The following is a 19,760-nucleotide window of genomic DNA, read 5'->3' on the forward strand; positions in this document are numbered from 1 at the left end:
ACCATTGGCGAGAACAACAGAACAGCTCAATAAATTTGACACAGCATCTATAATCTCTGGCATGTCCTAAAGCCTTTGTACTGCAAACATGACTCGGGTAATATGCATTATTATGCGGTTAACATGCAGTACACAAACACAAATGCTACACATACCAGCTGCATGTTTATTTGGAGAATTCAGACTGTTTCAGAGGAAGCTGAACCACACTCTGGCTTTTCAGCAGAGTATAAATCATTTTTGTATAATTTTCCCCATTTACTGTTGGAGGCTTGCAGATGAAGGACACTTAGTCTTGTTTCAATAGCAGTGAATTATTGATAAGCTAATTTCAAATGTGAAATATGGCTTTGTGTGTCACCTCTATGATTAATTGAAGTGTTCTCGTGATTCACCTACTTCAGCATCTCTGTCAAAGCTGCACACTGTGAAATCATTACCGTTGCCCTGACCTCACCTATTTATATAGTCTGTTATATATCCATCAAGTAGTTGTGTAGTTCATGTATTTTATGAATATACACACACACAGACATACTGCATATTGATTGATTCAGGTGATCCTTGGGTGTATTTTCAATGAGGACAATTGTGATCAGGATTTTTTTTTTTTTTTTTTTTTTTGCTTAAACTTGTAGGTGTGTGCCAACATGCAAATGGGGGTTATGGGTTTGTTATTTGGTTATATAAGGATTTACTTTGCCTTTTGATCAGTGCCCAGCCATATAGTAAAGGCACTTTGGACAGCTAGATGGGCAATTTAGCTGATCAGGGCTTCATTTCAGGGGCAGTGACTTTGGGCGTTGTGGCACTTTAGATGTAAAATATTTGTATTCTCCATTAGCTCATCCATATGGCATGTTGTTGTCTTCTCTTAAGATTGCCGTACTGAAGGTACACAGTGAGGGGGTGAATCAGAATGTGGAATTTTGCCTAAAACAATGGGTTGTATGGAGTGTGCTTCCACAAGTGTAATAGTAAGCAGTGGTGCATTATAAGAGGAAAAAGTAATTTATATCCACTTTTGGCAGTGTTGCACTAACTGTAGTTCACAGTGTTACTTAGTGCTCCAAATGATATCCCCAAAAGGCTTTGAAACAGCTTGCCTATATTTGTTCAGTCATCAGTGTGGATTGTTTTAATTGGCATCTAAAAAAAACCTTTTATACAGACAGACCTTTCAGATATTCTGAATTATGTGTTTTCTTAAATTCTTATTAACTGGTCTTTTACTAGCTTTGTGAAACACTTCAGACACTTGCTTTGGAAGGAAGACTTTACTTAAAATAATGCAGTTTATTCCAGATTGCTCTGTCATATTGTTTCACTTCACGATATGATCATCATGGTGAGGTCTAGTCATAACATATCTAGCCTGTTGCCTGCTCTTTGCATTCTTTTAGTCCTTCACTTACACTTGTACATGTAAGTAATAATATACAAGATATCACAGGAAAATGATGCACAGCGAAGTGGAATGCTGTTTCGCCCATGAAATGTGTGTTTTTTACTCCATATCTGGAACAATGTATTTCACAGTATACCATAGCAGCTTGCTACAGTAACAAGGGTACGCTGTGTTCACATCTTGCAAAGTTTGTCTTATCAGTTTAACCCATGGTTAGCTCTGAGTCACCAGGTACAGGTAGCTGTTAACATAGCAGTAGCACTGTTGCAGTTGTTATCTGCAGACCTTGCATACTGATTAAGAGCAGTTGTTAAACTGGACTCTTGCTCTATGTGTCCTGTAACATGATGTTAACAGACACCAGCTCATCAAAAGCCATGAACATTTTGCACATTTTGTATAAAACCTTTTAAGTTAACATCTTTTTCTTCCTTTACCTCTCATTTAATTATATTGTGTCTTTTTCTCCTCATTTGCAATACATTCCCGCACATAGGGTCAGAAAAATGCCAGCGGCAGTGTGACGACGCACCACATGTGGGAGGCAGTGATGGCGTGACAGAGGTTGTGAGAGGGAGGCAGTGAAAGGGTGAGCGGAGCTGGTACAATCACATGCCTGCTGGGTTGGAAGCGGAGAGCAGACAGCCGGGGAGGAACTGAGAACCTTGCGAGCAGTGTAGGTGTAATCATGGCTCTATTGTAGTGAACAGCTGGGCCTCTGGAGCTGTGAGCAGTGGGGGGCCAGAGCCCAGGCACTGCCCCTGCAAATCACCATGTCTTTAACATTTCTGACAAAATAAGAGCAGAGCATTGTACTCAAAAGTCTGGGGGTTTGCCATGGCCTTTACCAGGTAGAACAAAAAGTCAACTTGACTTCAAATGGAAATAACATGCTAAAGTCTGACTTTTGACTTCCGTTTTACTGAGGGCAAAATGTACCTGGATTTCTGGCCTACTAGTAGCAGGGCCTAAGAGTAGCAACAGCAGTCAGTGAGTCAGTTGATCAGTCAGCTAGTTGGCCAGTTACTTCGTCAGAGGGTCAATCCATCTGTCCAGTTTAGTTCTTTTGAGAGATGGTGAGTCACATCATCTGAACCACTGCCCAGAGACTGCCAAATGTTTGTCAGTTCAATTCTTAGTCCACATTTGTTATCAGTAATAATGAGTATGCCTGGACTTCCCTCAGACATAATGGCATTTCACCTTACTGGTAGAAATGTGGTGGTAGTGTGTTACTCTGGAGGGCCACTTGAATAAGCACCTCATTGTCACATAAACCTACAAATTCAAGTCTAAACACTGAGACAAATAAAGACCAGTCATGCAGAAGTGGTATCAGGGCTGAGTGTGGTTCATTCAGGTTCTATGTCTTGTGTTTCATTTGCATTTATTGGTTAATAAGCTCAATCAGTCACAGACACAATCAATAGAAAAAAAACGAACAGAACAGTATTCATCAGAGCAGCTAATCATCAATGATCTGCAAACTGTTTGCTTAGAAAATCTCAGGTTGAATATGTGACATTTTCCTGAGCACAAAATCAATACAGTATCTGTGTTGTTTTTGATATCGTAGATAAGCAAATCCTGAGTAAATTAAGTACTTAAGCATGCAGAGGGATGCTGGCACGGATCAGATTTTGTAGGGCAGTCTCAGGTCATTTTTGGTTGATGAATTAACTTGGTCAGAATTTGATTTTCGGAAATGATAATGAATGTATCCAATATGCACTTAGCAGATGAATAGAATACTAACCAGCTGTGATGGAACTGTGTTTATCCCCCCACGCAAAAAAATACAGGCATTATGGCATAAATTCCAGAGCTGATGGAGACAAATCTACATTTCCTTAGAGAGAAGGGAAAGTGCAGAGTACAGGTATTGCTTTTACAGTCTGTTTTTAAATGAGTAACAGCAACATGCTACCAATGCAAGATATTTATAATTTCCTCATATACTCTTGATCATCTACATTCAGGCTGATAATGACTATTCTTAAAAAAAAAATTGTATGTGGAATGCTAAGAATTTATTTTTTTGTGTTTTGGTGTCTCCTCTCAGTATGCTTTTTAATACTGTAACACCATACTCCACTGCAAGAGATAGGTGATTTGCATAATTTTTTTTATTTTTTTTTATCAAATCATACCCTAATTTGGGGCTTTTAGCTTGTGCACTTGAAGAGCATAAATTGCCATCACATGCAGTCTGAGTGAATTTGGCTCAAGTTCTTCCATCACCAGAGTGACGTATAAATGTATTAAACCGTGTGCAGTTGTTGGACAGAGTATCATTGCACACTTTTGTGACTGCTCCCTCAAGGACTCCCTTGAGCAGAGAGCTGACGTTTAACCACTGGAATCCATTATGCTTAAAGCTCCAGGCCTCAGTGGACTTCAGCCCCTGTCATCCCTCAAGGTCCCAAAGAGAAGCTGTGCCATGCAGTCTTGACGTCTGGCCAGCCTTGACTCTCCAGGGCCCCAGAAGTCTCTTTGTCATGTTGAACCTGAAATTTGGGTCACAGGAGACCAGCAGTCCGCTGCTGCTTTCAACCCCGACAGTAGAGACTATAGTACAAACACCAGCATATTATACAGCAGAGGCACAGTTAAAAGCGAATAGGGACTCCCTTCTTTATTAGAGTTGTCTCATGGCTGTTAGTGACAGGCTTTCACTTTCATTTGCTCATGTCTGAGCTCTCAATTTCTTTCTCATCTCTCACTGTCTGTCTTTCTGTCAGTTGTTGTTTTTTTAATCTCCTTACAACTTGTAGTCTGTAGTTTTTGTCTCTCGCTTCTGACATGCTTGCTCCTCCTTTGCAACCTGTACTCATTCCCAGGTCGTCAAATACCAATGCTTTGTCATGTCCCTTGGCATCTGATTGCGACACACAGGGCACCCTTTTGAATATCTCATATCTCTGTGGTGACAGTTGAAATACATTGTCACACCTGGTTAATGTTGTGAAACTGTCGTGGTTAGGTTGAGACAACAAAACTTCTTGGTTAGGTTAGAAAAAAAGACCACATTTTGGGTTAAAATAAGAACATTTGTAAGGTAACATAATGTAATTACATGTAAGTTACATGAGTGACATCAGTGAGCAATGACCATACATAAATTATGTTATTTTAAAACAACAATGACTTTTGGTCTTACACTGGATACAACCTGCGGTCTCCTGGGTGAAAGTCTTGTTTCGTGTGACCCATCCATCTCCTCTCCCTCCAGCCCTATGCAGAACTTCTTGCTCTTAACCCTATGGGCCCGAGCGACGCATAGTGCATCGTCCAAATTCACACCTGCTCTTCTCTGTGGATTTTCTCCACGACCGTGCATCATAGCAAGAAGCCATGCATATCACGTGAAACAGCAGAATCATAGCTTTCCGACAAGACCAAGCACTTGTCCGTAGTCCAATGTTTTCACACCGAAAAAAAAAAAGATAAATATACACTAAAATTATGTATAACAGAGCTTTCATACAGCTCTGCACACACATTACTCTTGGATGGATTACTCGCGAATGCAGGCTCGCACAGAAATGCCACGCGTATCACATGAAAGCGCAGGACTAGAGCTTTCCAATGATACCACACACATCATTGTGCTGCCATCTCATCACACTATAAATCCAGATTAATTGTCTACAAAATAAAAACCTGACAAATTTCTTTACAATCCATTATACAGATCTTGTTATCAGTCACTTCATATAGTGAGGAATATCGTATCTTACCACGTCTTAGGCTTGCGTGTGTTTCTCCCTGTCTATCCACATTTGTAGTCCAGCTTTCAAGATGCAAATATCTCCATATTGTCCAGCTGACACTCCAAACTTTGTATGACAAGACCAGCCACTTCACCTTTGCGCACCCAGACAACTGTAGCCTAATTATGCATGCATGACAGGGCCATAGTCACCATATACATTGAGGGGGACATGTGTCCCCCCCAATGCCCAAAATGCCCCCCCAGTATATAACTGAAACTGAAATACAACAACAAACTTTGTTTACTGCAAACAAAGTGGTAAATATTATCTTGGAGGACATCATTGCACTTGGTTGACTATTTTTCTATTATCTTAGATGTAAATATTGCATGTTTCTTTCAGATAAAACACATTTTTGACTTGTGAATGAGTCAATGGAATTTCTTGCAATAATGAAAAAATACTGGCAATCATGTCCGCCTGGCACAAACCACATGCTTTGGACAGCTGTGAATTGACAGAATGTCCCACCATCATGGTTCTTATATTGCCAGATTTCAGAGAGTCTCCCCTCTTCATTCATTCATTCATTCATCTTCTAACTGCTTCATCCTCTTGAGGGTCGCGGGGGGGCTGGAGCCTATCCCAGCTGACATCGGGCGAGAGGCAGGGTACACCCTGGACAGGTCGCCAGACTATCGCAGGGCTGACACATAGAGACAGACAACCATTCACACTCACATTCACACCTACGGACAATTTAGAGTTATCAATTAACCTAATCCCCAATCTGCATGTCTTTGGACTGTGGGCGGAAGCCGGAGTGCCCGGAGAGAACCCACGCTGACACGGGGAGAACATGCAAACTCCGCACAGAAGGGCTCCTATGCCCGGGATCGAACCGGCAACCCTCTTGCTGTGAGGCGAGAATGCTAACCACCACACCACCGTGCCGCCCTCCCCTCTTCATATATGGCAGAATATGTCATTTTCCAACTTGCTATGGTGAGATACATGTAAAAATGTAAGAATTTAGTCACACGGATTTGTTTTTTTTCATTGATATAAAAACTAATATAAAATACTGGCACATAGTAGGACATGAAATGACAAATCTGGCAAATCTGGTTAGCCCAGATTGTCCTGAAAAAAACAAGATATAGCATGTGTATGTAGCCTTTATAATGACTGTGATATGAGCTTAAAAGTAAAGGCAGTAAAAATACCCCAAAAACGCCTAGGGCCCATAAGGTTAGTACATCCGTTGCTCTCAGCGTCAAGGATTGCCATGGATGAGTTTATATTGGTGTTAAAGGGTGCCTTTGGCATCTATCACACACTGAGGCATGTGACAAAGTGTTGGTATTTACAACAGGTCAGGATCAGACTTTCACTCTTTTTATTCTATTCTTATTTTAAATATGACTTCCTTACTCTAATGTTACAAAGTTAAAATGGACAACAGTTTTATTGTTTTGTAGACCCACCTTTGGCAGCACTTCCAGCTTCAGCATTGGTCTTCTGAGGTATCTCTTTAATGTAATCCCATTCTTCCTTGCAAAACCATCAAGCAGTCTGTCATAAGGACTGAGTGCATCTGTGGTCTTCAGTTGTCACCCACTGTTTATATTGGGGTTCACTATGGGGCCACTCAAGGTCATTCAGACTTCATCTGAAGCCAATCCAGCATCGTCTTCACTGTGTGACTTCATGTACTAAAACATGGGGTTTTGGTTGAATGCATTCTTTAGTAGGTTTTCTTCAAGGATCTGTCTCTGCACCTCAGAAAAATCCATTCACACAGCAAGCAATAAAGCACCATGCTACACTGGAATGATACTGTATCAACCAAATGATGAACTGCACTGTGGCTTTCACCAGATGTATGATGGTGGCATGATGTGGAATGCAGCATTCAGGGATATGTTGTCTCACCAGGCCAAAAGTTTTCTTTCATTCTGTTTTTCAAGTGCTGTTTGGCAAACTTCTCATGAGCTATTATGTGTTACATCTGGTGTGACTTCTATCTTGCGATGCTACTGTGAAGGTCTGATAGATGAAATACTGCAGTGATGCCAATCCCTCAAACAGACTCTTGTTGCCATCTCTGTAGAGAATCTTGGAAGCCCTGTTGGAGTGGCCATTGAGATTTTGGTCACTTGCCTGACTAGTGCTCTTGATGCCCATTTTTCTGACTTTGGCTATAGGGCCAGCTCTCAGAAAATTCATGGCGTTTCCTATACACTATGATACCCACCATGCTCCTGGGAGCTTTCATTGATTTAGCAATTTCTTACACTCTTCCATGGATCTATGCCTCGACACAATTATATCTTGGACCTTGACTTAAAGTTCCTTGGACTTGAGGGCTTTCAGGGTTTTCTTGCTATGTACTATGAACAAAGAGACCTTGTTTATAATGGTGTGTGTCTTTTATTCATGTCCAGTCTACTGAATTTCTCACAGATGGCTTTTAATCAAGTTCTGGACAAAATTCAATGATGATCAAATAGAAGGATCATGTGCAACAAAACATTAAATGGAAGTGTAAAAGTGATGGGTTTAAATACTAGCATAAATTACTTTTGTAGTTCAGTATTAATACATTTAGAAAAATGCATATTGCATCATAATGCAAGTATCAAGAGTGAATTAAGGGCAAAATTTGAATGGATCCTCAATTAGGTTTATAACAACAAGGGGGCTGAATGGTCTCCAATAAACACTGCATGCTCTCCCTTTAAATCTCTATCTCTATGTACTCTACAGTATGCCTCGCCTCCTCTCTTTCCATAAGGAGTAGCTCTCAGAAGGAGAAGAGGGCGATTCCTGCAGTGCACTTCAGATAAGACACAGCAGGGAACTCTCTTCATCCCTCTCCAACTGTCTCACCACTTAACATTCTGCTTCCCATGGGAAATAGCCCTCATTTATTCAAAAGCTACAAAGCACTGTCAAGGCATATATGCAGGAATATGGGCCATGGCTAACCAATTGGCTTTTGCACTTGTGAAGGAATAGGTAGTGACACATACAGTACAGTGCTTCTCAACCAGTACACAGTGGTAACCCAGTTTAGCAGCCACTGGTCTCGCCAGGCCTTGCTGGGCATTGTTTATTGAGTGACTCGTTTATGGAGAAGTAATTGGACAGTCTTATAGGACAATAAAAACAGAGGGATTCACTGCCTTGCATTTTGCGCCTGGTCACCCACATTGACTTGTAATCGGCATCACACGGGTCCAATCAATGGCCTGATGGCGAGGCTATTGAGACCCAGTGGAGGTTACAAAAGGCCAAGCAGAAGACTGTATGTCTGATGGCTCTTTGCACTCTGATTACGAGGCTGTAGTGCTGGAGTGTGCTGTCTGTACTCATGGACTGCTGGAATGCAGAAAAATTCATCATGAATCACTGGAGATCCGAGGCAATTCTTTAAATAGGTTGCTTTATTGTTTTTCTCCTAGTATTGAAATGCACCACTTATCCAAAGACAGTTTTGACCTTCAGAGTCTTCCAGGGGGGATAAAGGGAAAACAAGATAAGAATGAATAAGGTGAATGGGTAATGGTTATGTTGTGATTCTGTAAGCAGGCAGTCTAATAGCAGCTCAAAGATGATCAACACCTGCACACAGACGAGCCACACACCTCAGAAGTACCACACTGGCACACTGACACATACTGTTAAGAGTTGGTCATCTGTGCTCCTCAGCAAGGCTTTGAACTGTTGTTGCTTCAACTGCTTTGAACACCGTGGCACTGTCAAAGATCAAAACTGGTGTGTGTGTTTACTTATTTGAGTGTGTGACGTTATTTACCAAAGCTTGTGGCATTTGACACTGGGAGGTGTTAATGAGTCATTGTTTCAAAGACTGCTGTGTAGAGAGAGATAGAAACTGGCGTGCTTCAGGGGAGTAAAATGATACGTCATATCACACACTTTTCCCACACACATCCAGATCTCATCCTCTTTCCTAAAAGAGGTATACACACACACACACACACACACACACACACACCCCTAATGCTCAACTATCAAACTGCCTCCTTGACATCAAAGCAAAGTTGATAAAGCAGACACCATGCCAGACACACGTACAGGTATACAAGTGCTGACACACAAACAAGTACAAGCAGGAATATTTCAATCATTCACCCAGAGTTTGATTTTGTGTATTTTTATCCATTTAATTTGTGCCTGTGCTCCAGTGTCATGCTTCAGACTTTGGGGTACCTTTTTTACAGGTGTTTCTAGTTCCCTCATAAGCAGACAACTTGACAAGCATAATAAATATATCAGAGAACTGCAGCTTAGATGTTTATTCAAATGCAGTTATTGTTGTGGAGGAGTGGATTAGTAACTCTGCTCCTTCACTCCGCAACTCTCATTGACGTTTGATCTGGCTACATTTTAAGTGCTGAGTCTCTCGGTGACCAGAGGATAGCAGAAGATGGCAAAATGACCAGTCCGCTAGAGACTGTTGAGTCTTGTTGTTGTTTTGGTACCTCTGTCTTTTTCTCGTAGAGAGTTTTACTTCGACAATAAGAGGGGTAGAGCTGGGTTGAAAAAATCGATTTAATTGATTCGAATCGATTTTCCTTTAAATGGCACAAAATCGATTCATTAATTAAAAAATCGATCTTTTACTATAACTATTTTCCTCCGTGGACGTGTTGTACAGCCAGTAGCAGACTGCAGCAGCCTGCAGTACTAGCAACCCAGGTAGTCTCGCGATATCAGCATTTAGCACCTGAGGTCATGGTGAGAGATCTCATGAGACGGCCGGACACTGAATGAAGACAGAGCAGCAAACAATGGTGGGAGCGCGTCCACTGAAGGCATGGGTCTATGGTGCGAGTATTTTCACTCGCATTTTCCCCTAAAAATATAATGCTAATAATGTACGCATGTTTATTAAATGCACATTAGTTTCACAGAAAAAGATTAAGAAATACCACTAAGCATCAGCACACTGCTAACTGTCGCCTCAGTTTGTACCTCATACAGATCTGCTGGTAAAGTTAACTTAGCGTTAGCAAGCGTGATAAAAGACGGCAGAGAGGCGACGTTGTACAAATAAACCAAAGATTTATTAATTCTCTGTAGCAGTAAACACATGGGCCGATAACAAATGTGTTAACTAACTATGCTAAAGCTTTACAAGCTATTCAGGGCTGCCGACAATAACGTCAACATGACAAACAGCAAGGCTAACATTACGGCTAACAAGCTAACGTACTGACACTCCTCAGACACTCAGACACACACACACACACACACACACCGGACAGCCTCTCAGTCCTTCCTTAGCCGCTAACGTTAGCTCATGTACAACACAAGTACCACACAGAAACTTTTACAAAGGGTCATAATGTGCTTCTAGTGATTGTCAAATCGCCAGCGAAGTTGTTTACACTGCGGACATGGAGCTGTTAGTGCCTGCTCTCATGGGACAAAGATCCTCTGAGAAGAAAGACGGTTCACTCTGCTTTGCCGCCAGGAGCAAACTGGGAGGCAAAGATCCTCTCTGAGGAAGAGGGTTCACTTTGCTGCAGGGTTCACCTACGTATATTGTTTCTCTTCTGATACAGTCAATAGGTGGGTTTCCATCCACCTATTTTTATTCGCATTTTCAACAATTGCGAAAAGAAACTTGAATGGAAACGCCAGAAATTCGAAAAAGGGCCGAAATATTGCAAAAAAGTTTTTACGCTTGGAGGGGGTGGAAAAGTCAGCGTATCGATATTAGGAAAATGCAACTTTTGACAATGGAAACAGATTTAGCGAATAAACAATGATGTAGGCTACCAAATCCTACTTCTACTTCACACACACACCTGTGTGAACTTAGAGAGAGCTAATTACTCCAGTGTTAGGTGAGTGTAGGCTATTTCACAGCTTACCTGAATAGACTGGATGTGTTGAATACCGCTGCATCATGTGCGCTGCCTGGTGTACCAACACAGACATCACAGCATTATGTAGGCTACGCTGACAACGCTGATATGAGTGTGATGAGAGCTCTCGCAATAGCCAAGAAGTTCCCAAGGAATCTCTCCATCTCGTCGTAGTAATGGATGTGCCGGTAATTGTTTACATCAGTTGTGGACATGAGACGCGCTCAATGACGTCATCTCACGGCGCCCTCTTCTTCTACAGGTGTTCTTTTGCATTTTATTTTTCATGAGAAGCGTCACCTACTGCTCGACCTGTTGACTCCCAGTACTCGCAAAACAATAATGAATGGAAAGTGCATAAATTCGCATTTTCTTTTGCGCATTTTCACAAAATTCGCTTAAAATTTGCAATACATTTAGATGGAAACCCAGCTAATGTGTGCATCGCAACCACTGTAGTGTATTGCACAAAAGCTTTATAAGACGGTTACAGGCAGCAAACTTGTGGATGTCCTTTGTTTACATTTTTTTGTAGCCACTTCATTTAAATTGTCTGCCTTGTGATTAGATTTAATTTAAAATATTTATTTTGTATGTGTCAGGTAATGTTAAATAAAAGTACATGATGACTAATGTACTGCTTTTGTCAATTCTTAATGTAAACAGTATTTTTAATAGTAATGCACCAGGTCAGAGGGTTCCTTGTTAAATATACTTTGTTAGTTCTCAGAAAATATCTTAATATCCAAGCAAATTTTGTATCATAATTGAAATATACTTGACTGAATCGATATTGAACTGAATTGAATTGAATCAAATCGAATCGTGAATCGGATCGAACTGAGTCCTTGGAAATCGAATTGAATCGATCTGGAAAATCGATACCCAGCCCTAAAGAGGGGCTTCCTACTTGCTTGTTGTCTACTTTCACACCTGTCGCCACAATCAATGCTTTTCCACCAGCACTAAAAAACACTGAATGCATCCATTCACCCCAAAGTCAAAAATACATCTACTCATGGTCAAGAGGTTGGTGCTTTTGACAGCGTAAGATGTAAACGATATTGGCATCCTCCTCAGCTGAGATGTAACGTCAGCTAGCTCAGTGGTGCTAGGTGAGCTAGCACGTAACACGGCTGGCGAGTTGTTTGGTACAAAGAGAGTTCTTACAGTTTTTCAGAGTTATTTTTAGGTGCTTTTAGCACAACAAGCTGAGTGACATCTAGTTGCGTTATATTTTAGAGAGGGGAGACATCTCTACGGCCCAAATCTCCAACACTCTGCAACTCACACCAAAACAATCTATGTTGATAAAAAGCCCTACAGGTAAGTGGAAGAACATGTATTTTTTTAATTTCGGGGTAAACTGTCCCTTTAAGAATGACTGTTGGAGTTTTGAGGTTTTCCCACCTAAGATCTAAACCAGCAGGCAAAACCCCTGATATACAGTAGGAATTCAGACTTTCAGATCTGCTTATTTTAATCTAAAATGCATTAACTTTGTTGAGATGACTCACAGGAATAACCTGTGACACTGTCTGCAAATACCAGAGGACACAATGGGAGTTCCAGCTCCAAGGTTGAGTAACTGAGCCCTGTGATATCTGTTGCTCTCTCTGGCATCTGTTGCTCTCCTCGTCTTCCCCTGCAGCTACACTTCTTGGATCCCTCTTCTCTTTCTGTCCCTCAATTCCCATGTGGCTATCTGGCTTAATCTGGTTAGACAGACCAGTTTGCAGCGCTGCTCATGCATGTGTAGAGACCAGTGGGAGAAAGCTAAGGGAAGGAAATTGAGCGAGAAGAATGGCAGAAGCAGAAAGACTGCGGAAGTGTATGTGCAGCAGCTGTAATGTAGAGTCATGTAGACAGAGACAATTTGCCTCACTTGGCTGTTATGTTTTCCTGTTACCTTAGTGATGGCAACCCCGTCCTTGAGACTGCAGTGGGTCAACAGGTTGGAGTCACACATGCACATTTTGCTGCACAAGTACATACGTCTCATGCCACATGTTCATACTGACCAAGCAAACATACATACACATGTTCCAAGCCAGACAGTCACACATAAACACACAGTTTTATAGACTCTGTCACACTGAGACAATAGCACAAGGTAGCATGTACACATGCAAATACACCTCCACACTCCCCTGACACCTGTGCAGACAGACTGCAGGGTCAACTGCTCTCTTACTGTGTCACTTTAGCTTTGGCTCAAGGCCCAGCTCAGTCTAACACCATGACCTCCCCATGTGGTCACGCTCTCCCCTGCAGTAAACAAGGCCACACACTCAGGACTGTGTTTGTGTGCACACAGGTGAGTGTGTGAGACAAAAAGAGGGAGAGAATAGGGACCTCGTGCAAGCGTTTTCTTTCAAGTAACATACCGGGAAAACCTCCAGTCGTCCAGTACAACCTTTTTTTTCTTGTATCTCTGGGCATTCTCATTTCTTATTAATTGTGTGTGTGGCTGTTTTGAGATAAAATTCCAATTAATGAGGATGTTCCTCAAACTTACAGACAAATGGCTCTACAATACCTGAGGACTCTGTTTCTTTATGTGGGCTCCTCTGTTTTTTCCACTCGCAAGGTTTCAACACTGACCATGACCAAGACGAACAGTGCTCTGATATGACATCATGCAGCCTTTCTGCCCAGTTGATATTTCTTAACTCTTAGCTTTTAGATACACAAGGCAATTTAGGAGGTAACACAGATAGGCAAGGCTTGTATTTACTGACAAGGTGAGACAAGATTGACCAAAAGTTCTTAAGTGCCATCATGATTTGGGGGAGTAGCTGCAGGGGAAAAATATGCACATTCACAATCAAAACTTGGAGATTGTATTCCAAAACAGATGATTTAATCAAATTGTAATCTGTGGATATGTAGTTAAGAATTCTGTGTTAACCAGAGAAGGTCATAATTTTAGCCCTTACTTCAGCAGTAGTTTATTAGTATTGGTCCCAAACGTTTTTTATTTTAAAAATAAAAAGGCCTACCACAGTGTCAATCAGTACAAATGTGTGTGTGTTGTCTTTCAGAATACACCAGTGGGCAGATCGGTGTTCATGGTGAATGCCACAGATCCCGACCAGGGCACTGGAGGCAGCGTTCTCTTCTCCTTCCAGCCTCCCTCTCCCTTCTTTTCCATCGACGGGGCCCGAGGTACCGTCACAGTCATCAAATCTTTGGACTACGAGACAACTTCAGCATACCAGCTCACTGTCAATGCCACGGTCAGCACACACAACACAGAAATTCTCTTTTAGGACATTTTAACGCAACACAAGTCAAATTATACTCAGCATATACTGAACTTCTGTTTCTATTAGGATCAAGACAAAGTGAGACCTCTGTCCCGGCTTGCCAACTTAGCTATCACCATCACTGATGTCCAGGACATGGATCCCATTTTCACCAATCTGCCCTACAGTACCAACATAGAAGAGGATGTTCCCCTGGTCAGTAATACAATCCCACCTGACATCACACTGTCACAGCTTGTATCCTATTCATGCAGCTTTTATGTGAAACCCTGTAATCTGTCCATTTCTTTCTCCCCCATCCTTCTCTGTTGCCAACATATTCCACTTATTTTCTACCTCATTGCTCATCTCCAGCTCCTCCTGTCCCATGTTCATACTCCTCTTTGATTATTCAGGAGGTGTTTGGAGCAGGCGCAAAAGAAATATGGTTAAAAATCGGTCCCTGAGTTATTATCAGGGCAGGATGTCTCACCTCTCATCCTGCTTCCTGAGCCCCCCCATCCCCCCCAGGAACCCACACACATCCAAACTCTGCCTCAGGCCCCTACATAGAGCACTGCAAGTGTTGGAGACTGTAATTACTGAGGGAGATTTACAGTGGTGCTTCAGGGATGTGAGGCCTCTAGCAAAGGTCACTGGGGCTATAGGATTTATCTCACCATGCTTCCTCATGTGCTCAGTATGTGTGTGAAGTATGAAGTCTTTGTATTGTATGAAGTACTAAGCAGTAGAGTCTCCCCATGACCTTACCTTTGTCTTTATTGCAAGTCAGTTTGTAATGGGTATCTAATACACTGAGTGTCTGTTTCCCTGTACACCATTATGTTCACTCCCCTGACTCAGCCCTCTAAACTCGGTTCCCAGGTGGCTAATGGTCCAGCTATTGATGTTTCCACTCGTAGAGGGGGAATTACACACAGGGGCATAATACTGTCCGTCCTTATTTCTGTTCTCTCTCTCTCTCTGTCTCCATCAGCTTTGTTCTGCCTCTCCCAAATTCTCTCCCCTGACTCACCCAACCTAGACCCCCCCCTGACTCAAACACCCACCCGCACATCCCTCGTCCTCCCTCCCTCAGCCTGCATGCGCTGTAGTAGAAATGTCAAGTGCTACATTTGCATGCATATTAACGGGGCGTGACGGAGTCGACGCCCGGTGTCTCCCCGACTCTCTGATTCATCAACTGTCACCAGGAAGGTCACAGCAGGAGGGAGAGGAGGGGGAGATGCGAGGGGGCAGAAAGAGAGATGTCGGGGTGAAATAGGAAAAGGTGAGAAGAAAAAGTTAGATGACGAAATAAAGAGGAGAGAGTTAAAAAAGAGCAGCATTACGTTGGATCACAAAGTTGACATTAGTGAGTGGATTCCAGATTTCTCACAGCAGCTGAGCAGCGTTAAGCTTCAGTAAGACTGCCTCGGAGTGTTGTAGTTCTTGCCTCTAACAGTAGGGGGCAGTGTATAATCCCATTACTGCGACACTGTGGGAGGAGGTCACGGCAGGCATGCAACCAAAATCTGTTGCCGAGCCCCTTTGACCCCCACAACAGATAGAGACAGGATAACAACAGTGTTTATAGTGAGACAGAAAGACACAGAAACACAGGCCAGCAGTGCCACTGCACGCACACACTTTCGATGCCCTCATGTGCTATTCTAACAGGCATGTGTCATTTCCATTAGGCAGTGTTGGGCAGTGATAAGCTGAGGGCGTACAGTGACGGAACGAGTGTCAACTGTTCTCAAGGCCCATGACATTTACACGTAAAGGGATATCAAACTTGGATCCCTGTCATAGGTCATTTCTCAAAGGTGTGAGTGCACATACACTCACATGCATGGAGAACCGCCCCCCCCCCTTCTGCCTCTCAGTTCCTGTTTGTTTCTCTGTGTCTGTCTTTCTCTTTTTCTCCAGCCAATCAACCCGTCATCCGTAGAGAACTTTGACAAAGGAGTAGAAGAAAATATTTCTTTTTTCAGATGAAATCACAGGGCAGGGTTTTCAGCTGTTGTAGCTGTGAATTCATGCTGCTTGGACTGACGTTTAAGCTCCTTCTAGGACAAACACAATTTGGCTGTCAAATCAATGAGGAGAAAGAGAGAAAAGAAGAATGGGTTGGGGGGGGGGGGGGGTAATGCACTGTATAGCTAGAAATGAAAGGATGAGGAGGGGGAGAGGGGGGTTGGCTTTGGAATGGGTATATGTGTGGGTGTGTATGTGTGTGTTTGCAGGAGAGGGGATTGTATCTTTGATGGTTGATTGAACATATTCCACTTGTGTGGACAGCTCGAGAATATTGCTCATATTAAGTCAGCATCACTTCATCTCCTCACTCGCTTTCTCTGTCCCTTATTTCTCTCCTAGTCTGTTCCTAAATCTTCTGTGTGTGTGTGTGTGTGCGTGTGTGTGCGTGCGTGCGTGCGTGCGTGCGTGTGTGTGTTTCCCTCTCAGCTAGTGATTGGTGTGAATCAGTCTCTCTAAAAGGCTTGTAATTGATTCTGCTGTAATTGGTCAATGACAGGAGATGCTTTGGCAGAAATGGAGCATAAACACGCCTAAGACACAATTTGCAGGATCAATGGGAGGCAGCTTGCTTTGGTGTGAGTAGAGAGCTAAAGGGGGGTAAGTGAGGGAGCAAAGGACGGTAGGAGTAGGAGAGAAGGAAGGAAACCGGGAAGTAGGGAGGGTCCCTCCATCTCTCACTGCAGCACAGGGGTTTTTAAGTATCACCACCGTGTCTGATTGAGGCACGAAGGCTGAGAAAGCTCAGCGGATCAAAGACTTTTCAAACAGCTTTCTCTCTCTTTCTTTTCTATTTTTTTTTTTTTTTTCAACTGTCATACTGTGGTTTTGTCGAGTTGCGGACTCTTTGCCGCTGCTGGAGAGTTTTGAAACAATGAAATGAGAAATAAACCCCTATGAAATGCTAATAAAACACTCCATAATACAAAAAAAGTTTTGATTTGTCTGCTGTGATGCTGTTTGCCTTTTTGTTCAGGTTTCAATAATAATTTTGTCCCTTTCCAGTTGAAATACAGCCCTCTCATGTTTCAGAATAATTTGGTGTCTTTGTTGGAGAAAAGTACTCATTCTTGTTTATTCCTGTTCTTGTTCTTGATAACGAATATCTGACTGGGAAATGTTTTGTCTCCAAGTTGATGCTTCAGTTACAGATTTCACTGATTCATTGCCATCTTGAAAGCCAACATTTTTTGCTATCACAATTTTGTACACATGGCAAAGTGCAGGAACCATCCAACAGGGAATGATTATTTCATTTGCAGGTAGCTGTTTACAGTGATACTAGTTTCCTTGTCACTGATAATGGGTCAAATGAAAGCGGAATCTACTGTAGAAATGCTAATAAATGTGACTGTGAAGATCACATGCAGCTTATACAGTATGTTTTGTGTGTGTGTGCCTCTGCAGGGATACGAAGTGCGCAAGATAACAGCCATTGACCAGGATCTTGGCCGACCGAGAGGCATCGGCTACACCATCATCTCAGGTCTGAGTCACATAATCAATCTGACATCCACAGCACAGAGAGGGGAAATCGATCACTTCTTATCATAATCCCACAGCAATAATAGACAAGTCTCATCAAGCACAACAGTCAATAACAGCAGAGAGCGGCCTCAGAATTGGAGAATAGGCTCACCCGTAAGCAGTTATTAATCACTGTTTGGTGCCGTTGTGCGGAAGTCAGCCTTCATTTAGAGTTATCATTCACAAGTTGGCTCGTGCCATCAAAACAGGATTATGGTTTGTCAGAGTGACAAATTTAACCTTCGGAAGAAGAGTGTGATGTCATGATATTCTGTTGTTGCCGACTTGTGTTGTTTGATTGTTTTATTAGATATATCACACATGCAGTTCTGGAAAAAGGCGCGGAAATAGAGTGTCAGCACTAATGATCACCAAATTGGGCCTCTTCCTACAATCCATAACTTGTGTTGGTGTAACTATACCTGAGAGTTTGACTTTAAAGGAGACGAGAGGAAGCCACAGTTTGCACGCTGCTGATAAGGTTATAGCAGTGATCCTGCTTTAATACTCCTGAAGAGTTTTCTTACCTCTGCCAAGGATGGGATGTTTGTGCCTGCCAGTTACTTTGTCTGTCTGTCTGCCAGGAGGATATCTCAAAAACTCGAAACAGATTTCCATGAAACTCAGTGGACAGATTTACCTTGGGGCAAGGAGCTTTAAGTTAGATTTTGGTGTTGATCCATATCTAGGATTGTCACTATTAAGTATGTTGTTATATATTATTATGTGTGTAATGACATGCATATACAGAAATGATTCCAAGTATGGTAAGGACTGCAGGATGAAGAAATCAATTTAATTAAACTTTTAATGACAGAGACTGTTTTGAGGAGTAACAGCAAGTGGGTAAAGTGGTAATGTCAGTGGAGGTGTTGTTTTTATGTGTATTTGTCTGTCCATGCTGTACCACACGCACAGCCACACTGTTTAACTCTCAACCTTTTAGCCATGTTACTTGCTGAGGGGTTTACTTAATGAGACTTCAGTGTCACTAGGAGACGTTACTCATTAACTCCTCCCTCTGAGATCTGAACTGAAAAACCTTCAAGTGCACTCCGCTGCACTGGCTACGGTCGCTGTTTATAAATTAATTTGCAGTCATGTTTTTGAGCTTGTGTTGAACCTACATGAATAGATGAATGTGGCCACACTGGAGAGAATAAATCTACAATGGATAGGACTTAAAGAGAAATGGACTAACTTTGTAGAGTGTACATGCACTCTGTTGCTGTGATTAAAACTAGATTAGTCAAAACTCAGATTAATGCAGCTGTCATGTTTACACCGTAACCAGGTTACATTACTCCACTAAGTTTGTTAAAGAGTAAGCATAACTCAGTTAACACCACTCAGTAAAATGACAATAACAAGCTCCCGTATTAGTCCTGCTGCACAGTGGTCCACCCACTCTGGTACAGTGGTTGGGACCACCACCATCCCCCCCTGGCAAAAACAATTGAAGACCAATATGACTGTCTTTAAGAGGCTCCAGCATGCTCATATTTAAGGTAGCATGAAGTTATGGATGATATCTTGTGACCAAAACAACCTAAGGCATCCAGTGTTGCCAGCCATGTCATAGCTTATTGGGAAGAGAGATGTATGACACTTCAAAGTTAAGCTAAATTTTGGTGAGGGAAAAAGTGCCATAGCTCACCTTAAGATATCTAAATGAAAATGGACTTGATGGGTAGCCGTGAGTGTCCCCTAAAACTGAAGAGGCTGGTTCCCAGTGAATGTTTGGCATGAATAAATGAATGAATTAAACCTTTATTGCCCCAAGGGAAATTTGCTTTGCACCAGAAGCAACGTAACATAGAAAAGAAGCTTCATAAAAACGTCATGAAAAAGCATCATCAATGGGAAATTGAGCTTGAATTAAAGGACATTAAGTTTACAAAGTGCTAGTAAGTTGTTCCTT

The 19,760-nt window shown here is 42.2% G+C and overlaps 1 protein-coding gene across 2 annotated transcripts in view; it reads left to right on the plus strand.

Annotated features, from left to right (window-relative positions):
* cdh23 (cadherin-related 23) overlaps window positions 1-19,760 on the plus strand; it is a 210,503-nt gene that overhangs the window by 78,769 nt on the left and 111,974 nt on the right. For both annotated transcript variants that reach the window (XM_078160989.1, XM_078160990.1), the window contains exons 7-9: window positions 14,069-14,263; window positions 14,360-14,488; window positions 17,720-17,798. In XM_078160989.1, coding sequence (XP_078017115.1) covers window positions 14,069-14,263; window positions 14,360-14,488; window positions 17,720-17,798 — 403 coding nt within the window. The remainder of the gene's footprint in view (window positions 1-14,068; window positions 14,264-14,359; window positions 14,489-17,719; window positions 17,799-19,760) is intronic.

The sequence above is a fragment of the Epinephelus lanceolatus genome, chromosome 17, assembly GCF_041903045.1.
Source record: "Epinephelus lanceolatus isolate andai-2023 chromosome 17, ASM4190304v1, whole genome shotgun sequence".
Classification (NCBI taxonomy): domain Eukaryota; kingdom Metazoa; phylum Chordata; class Actinopteri; order Perciformes; family Serranidae; genus Epinephelus; species Epinephelus lanceolatus.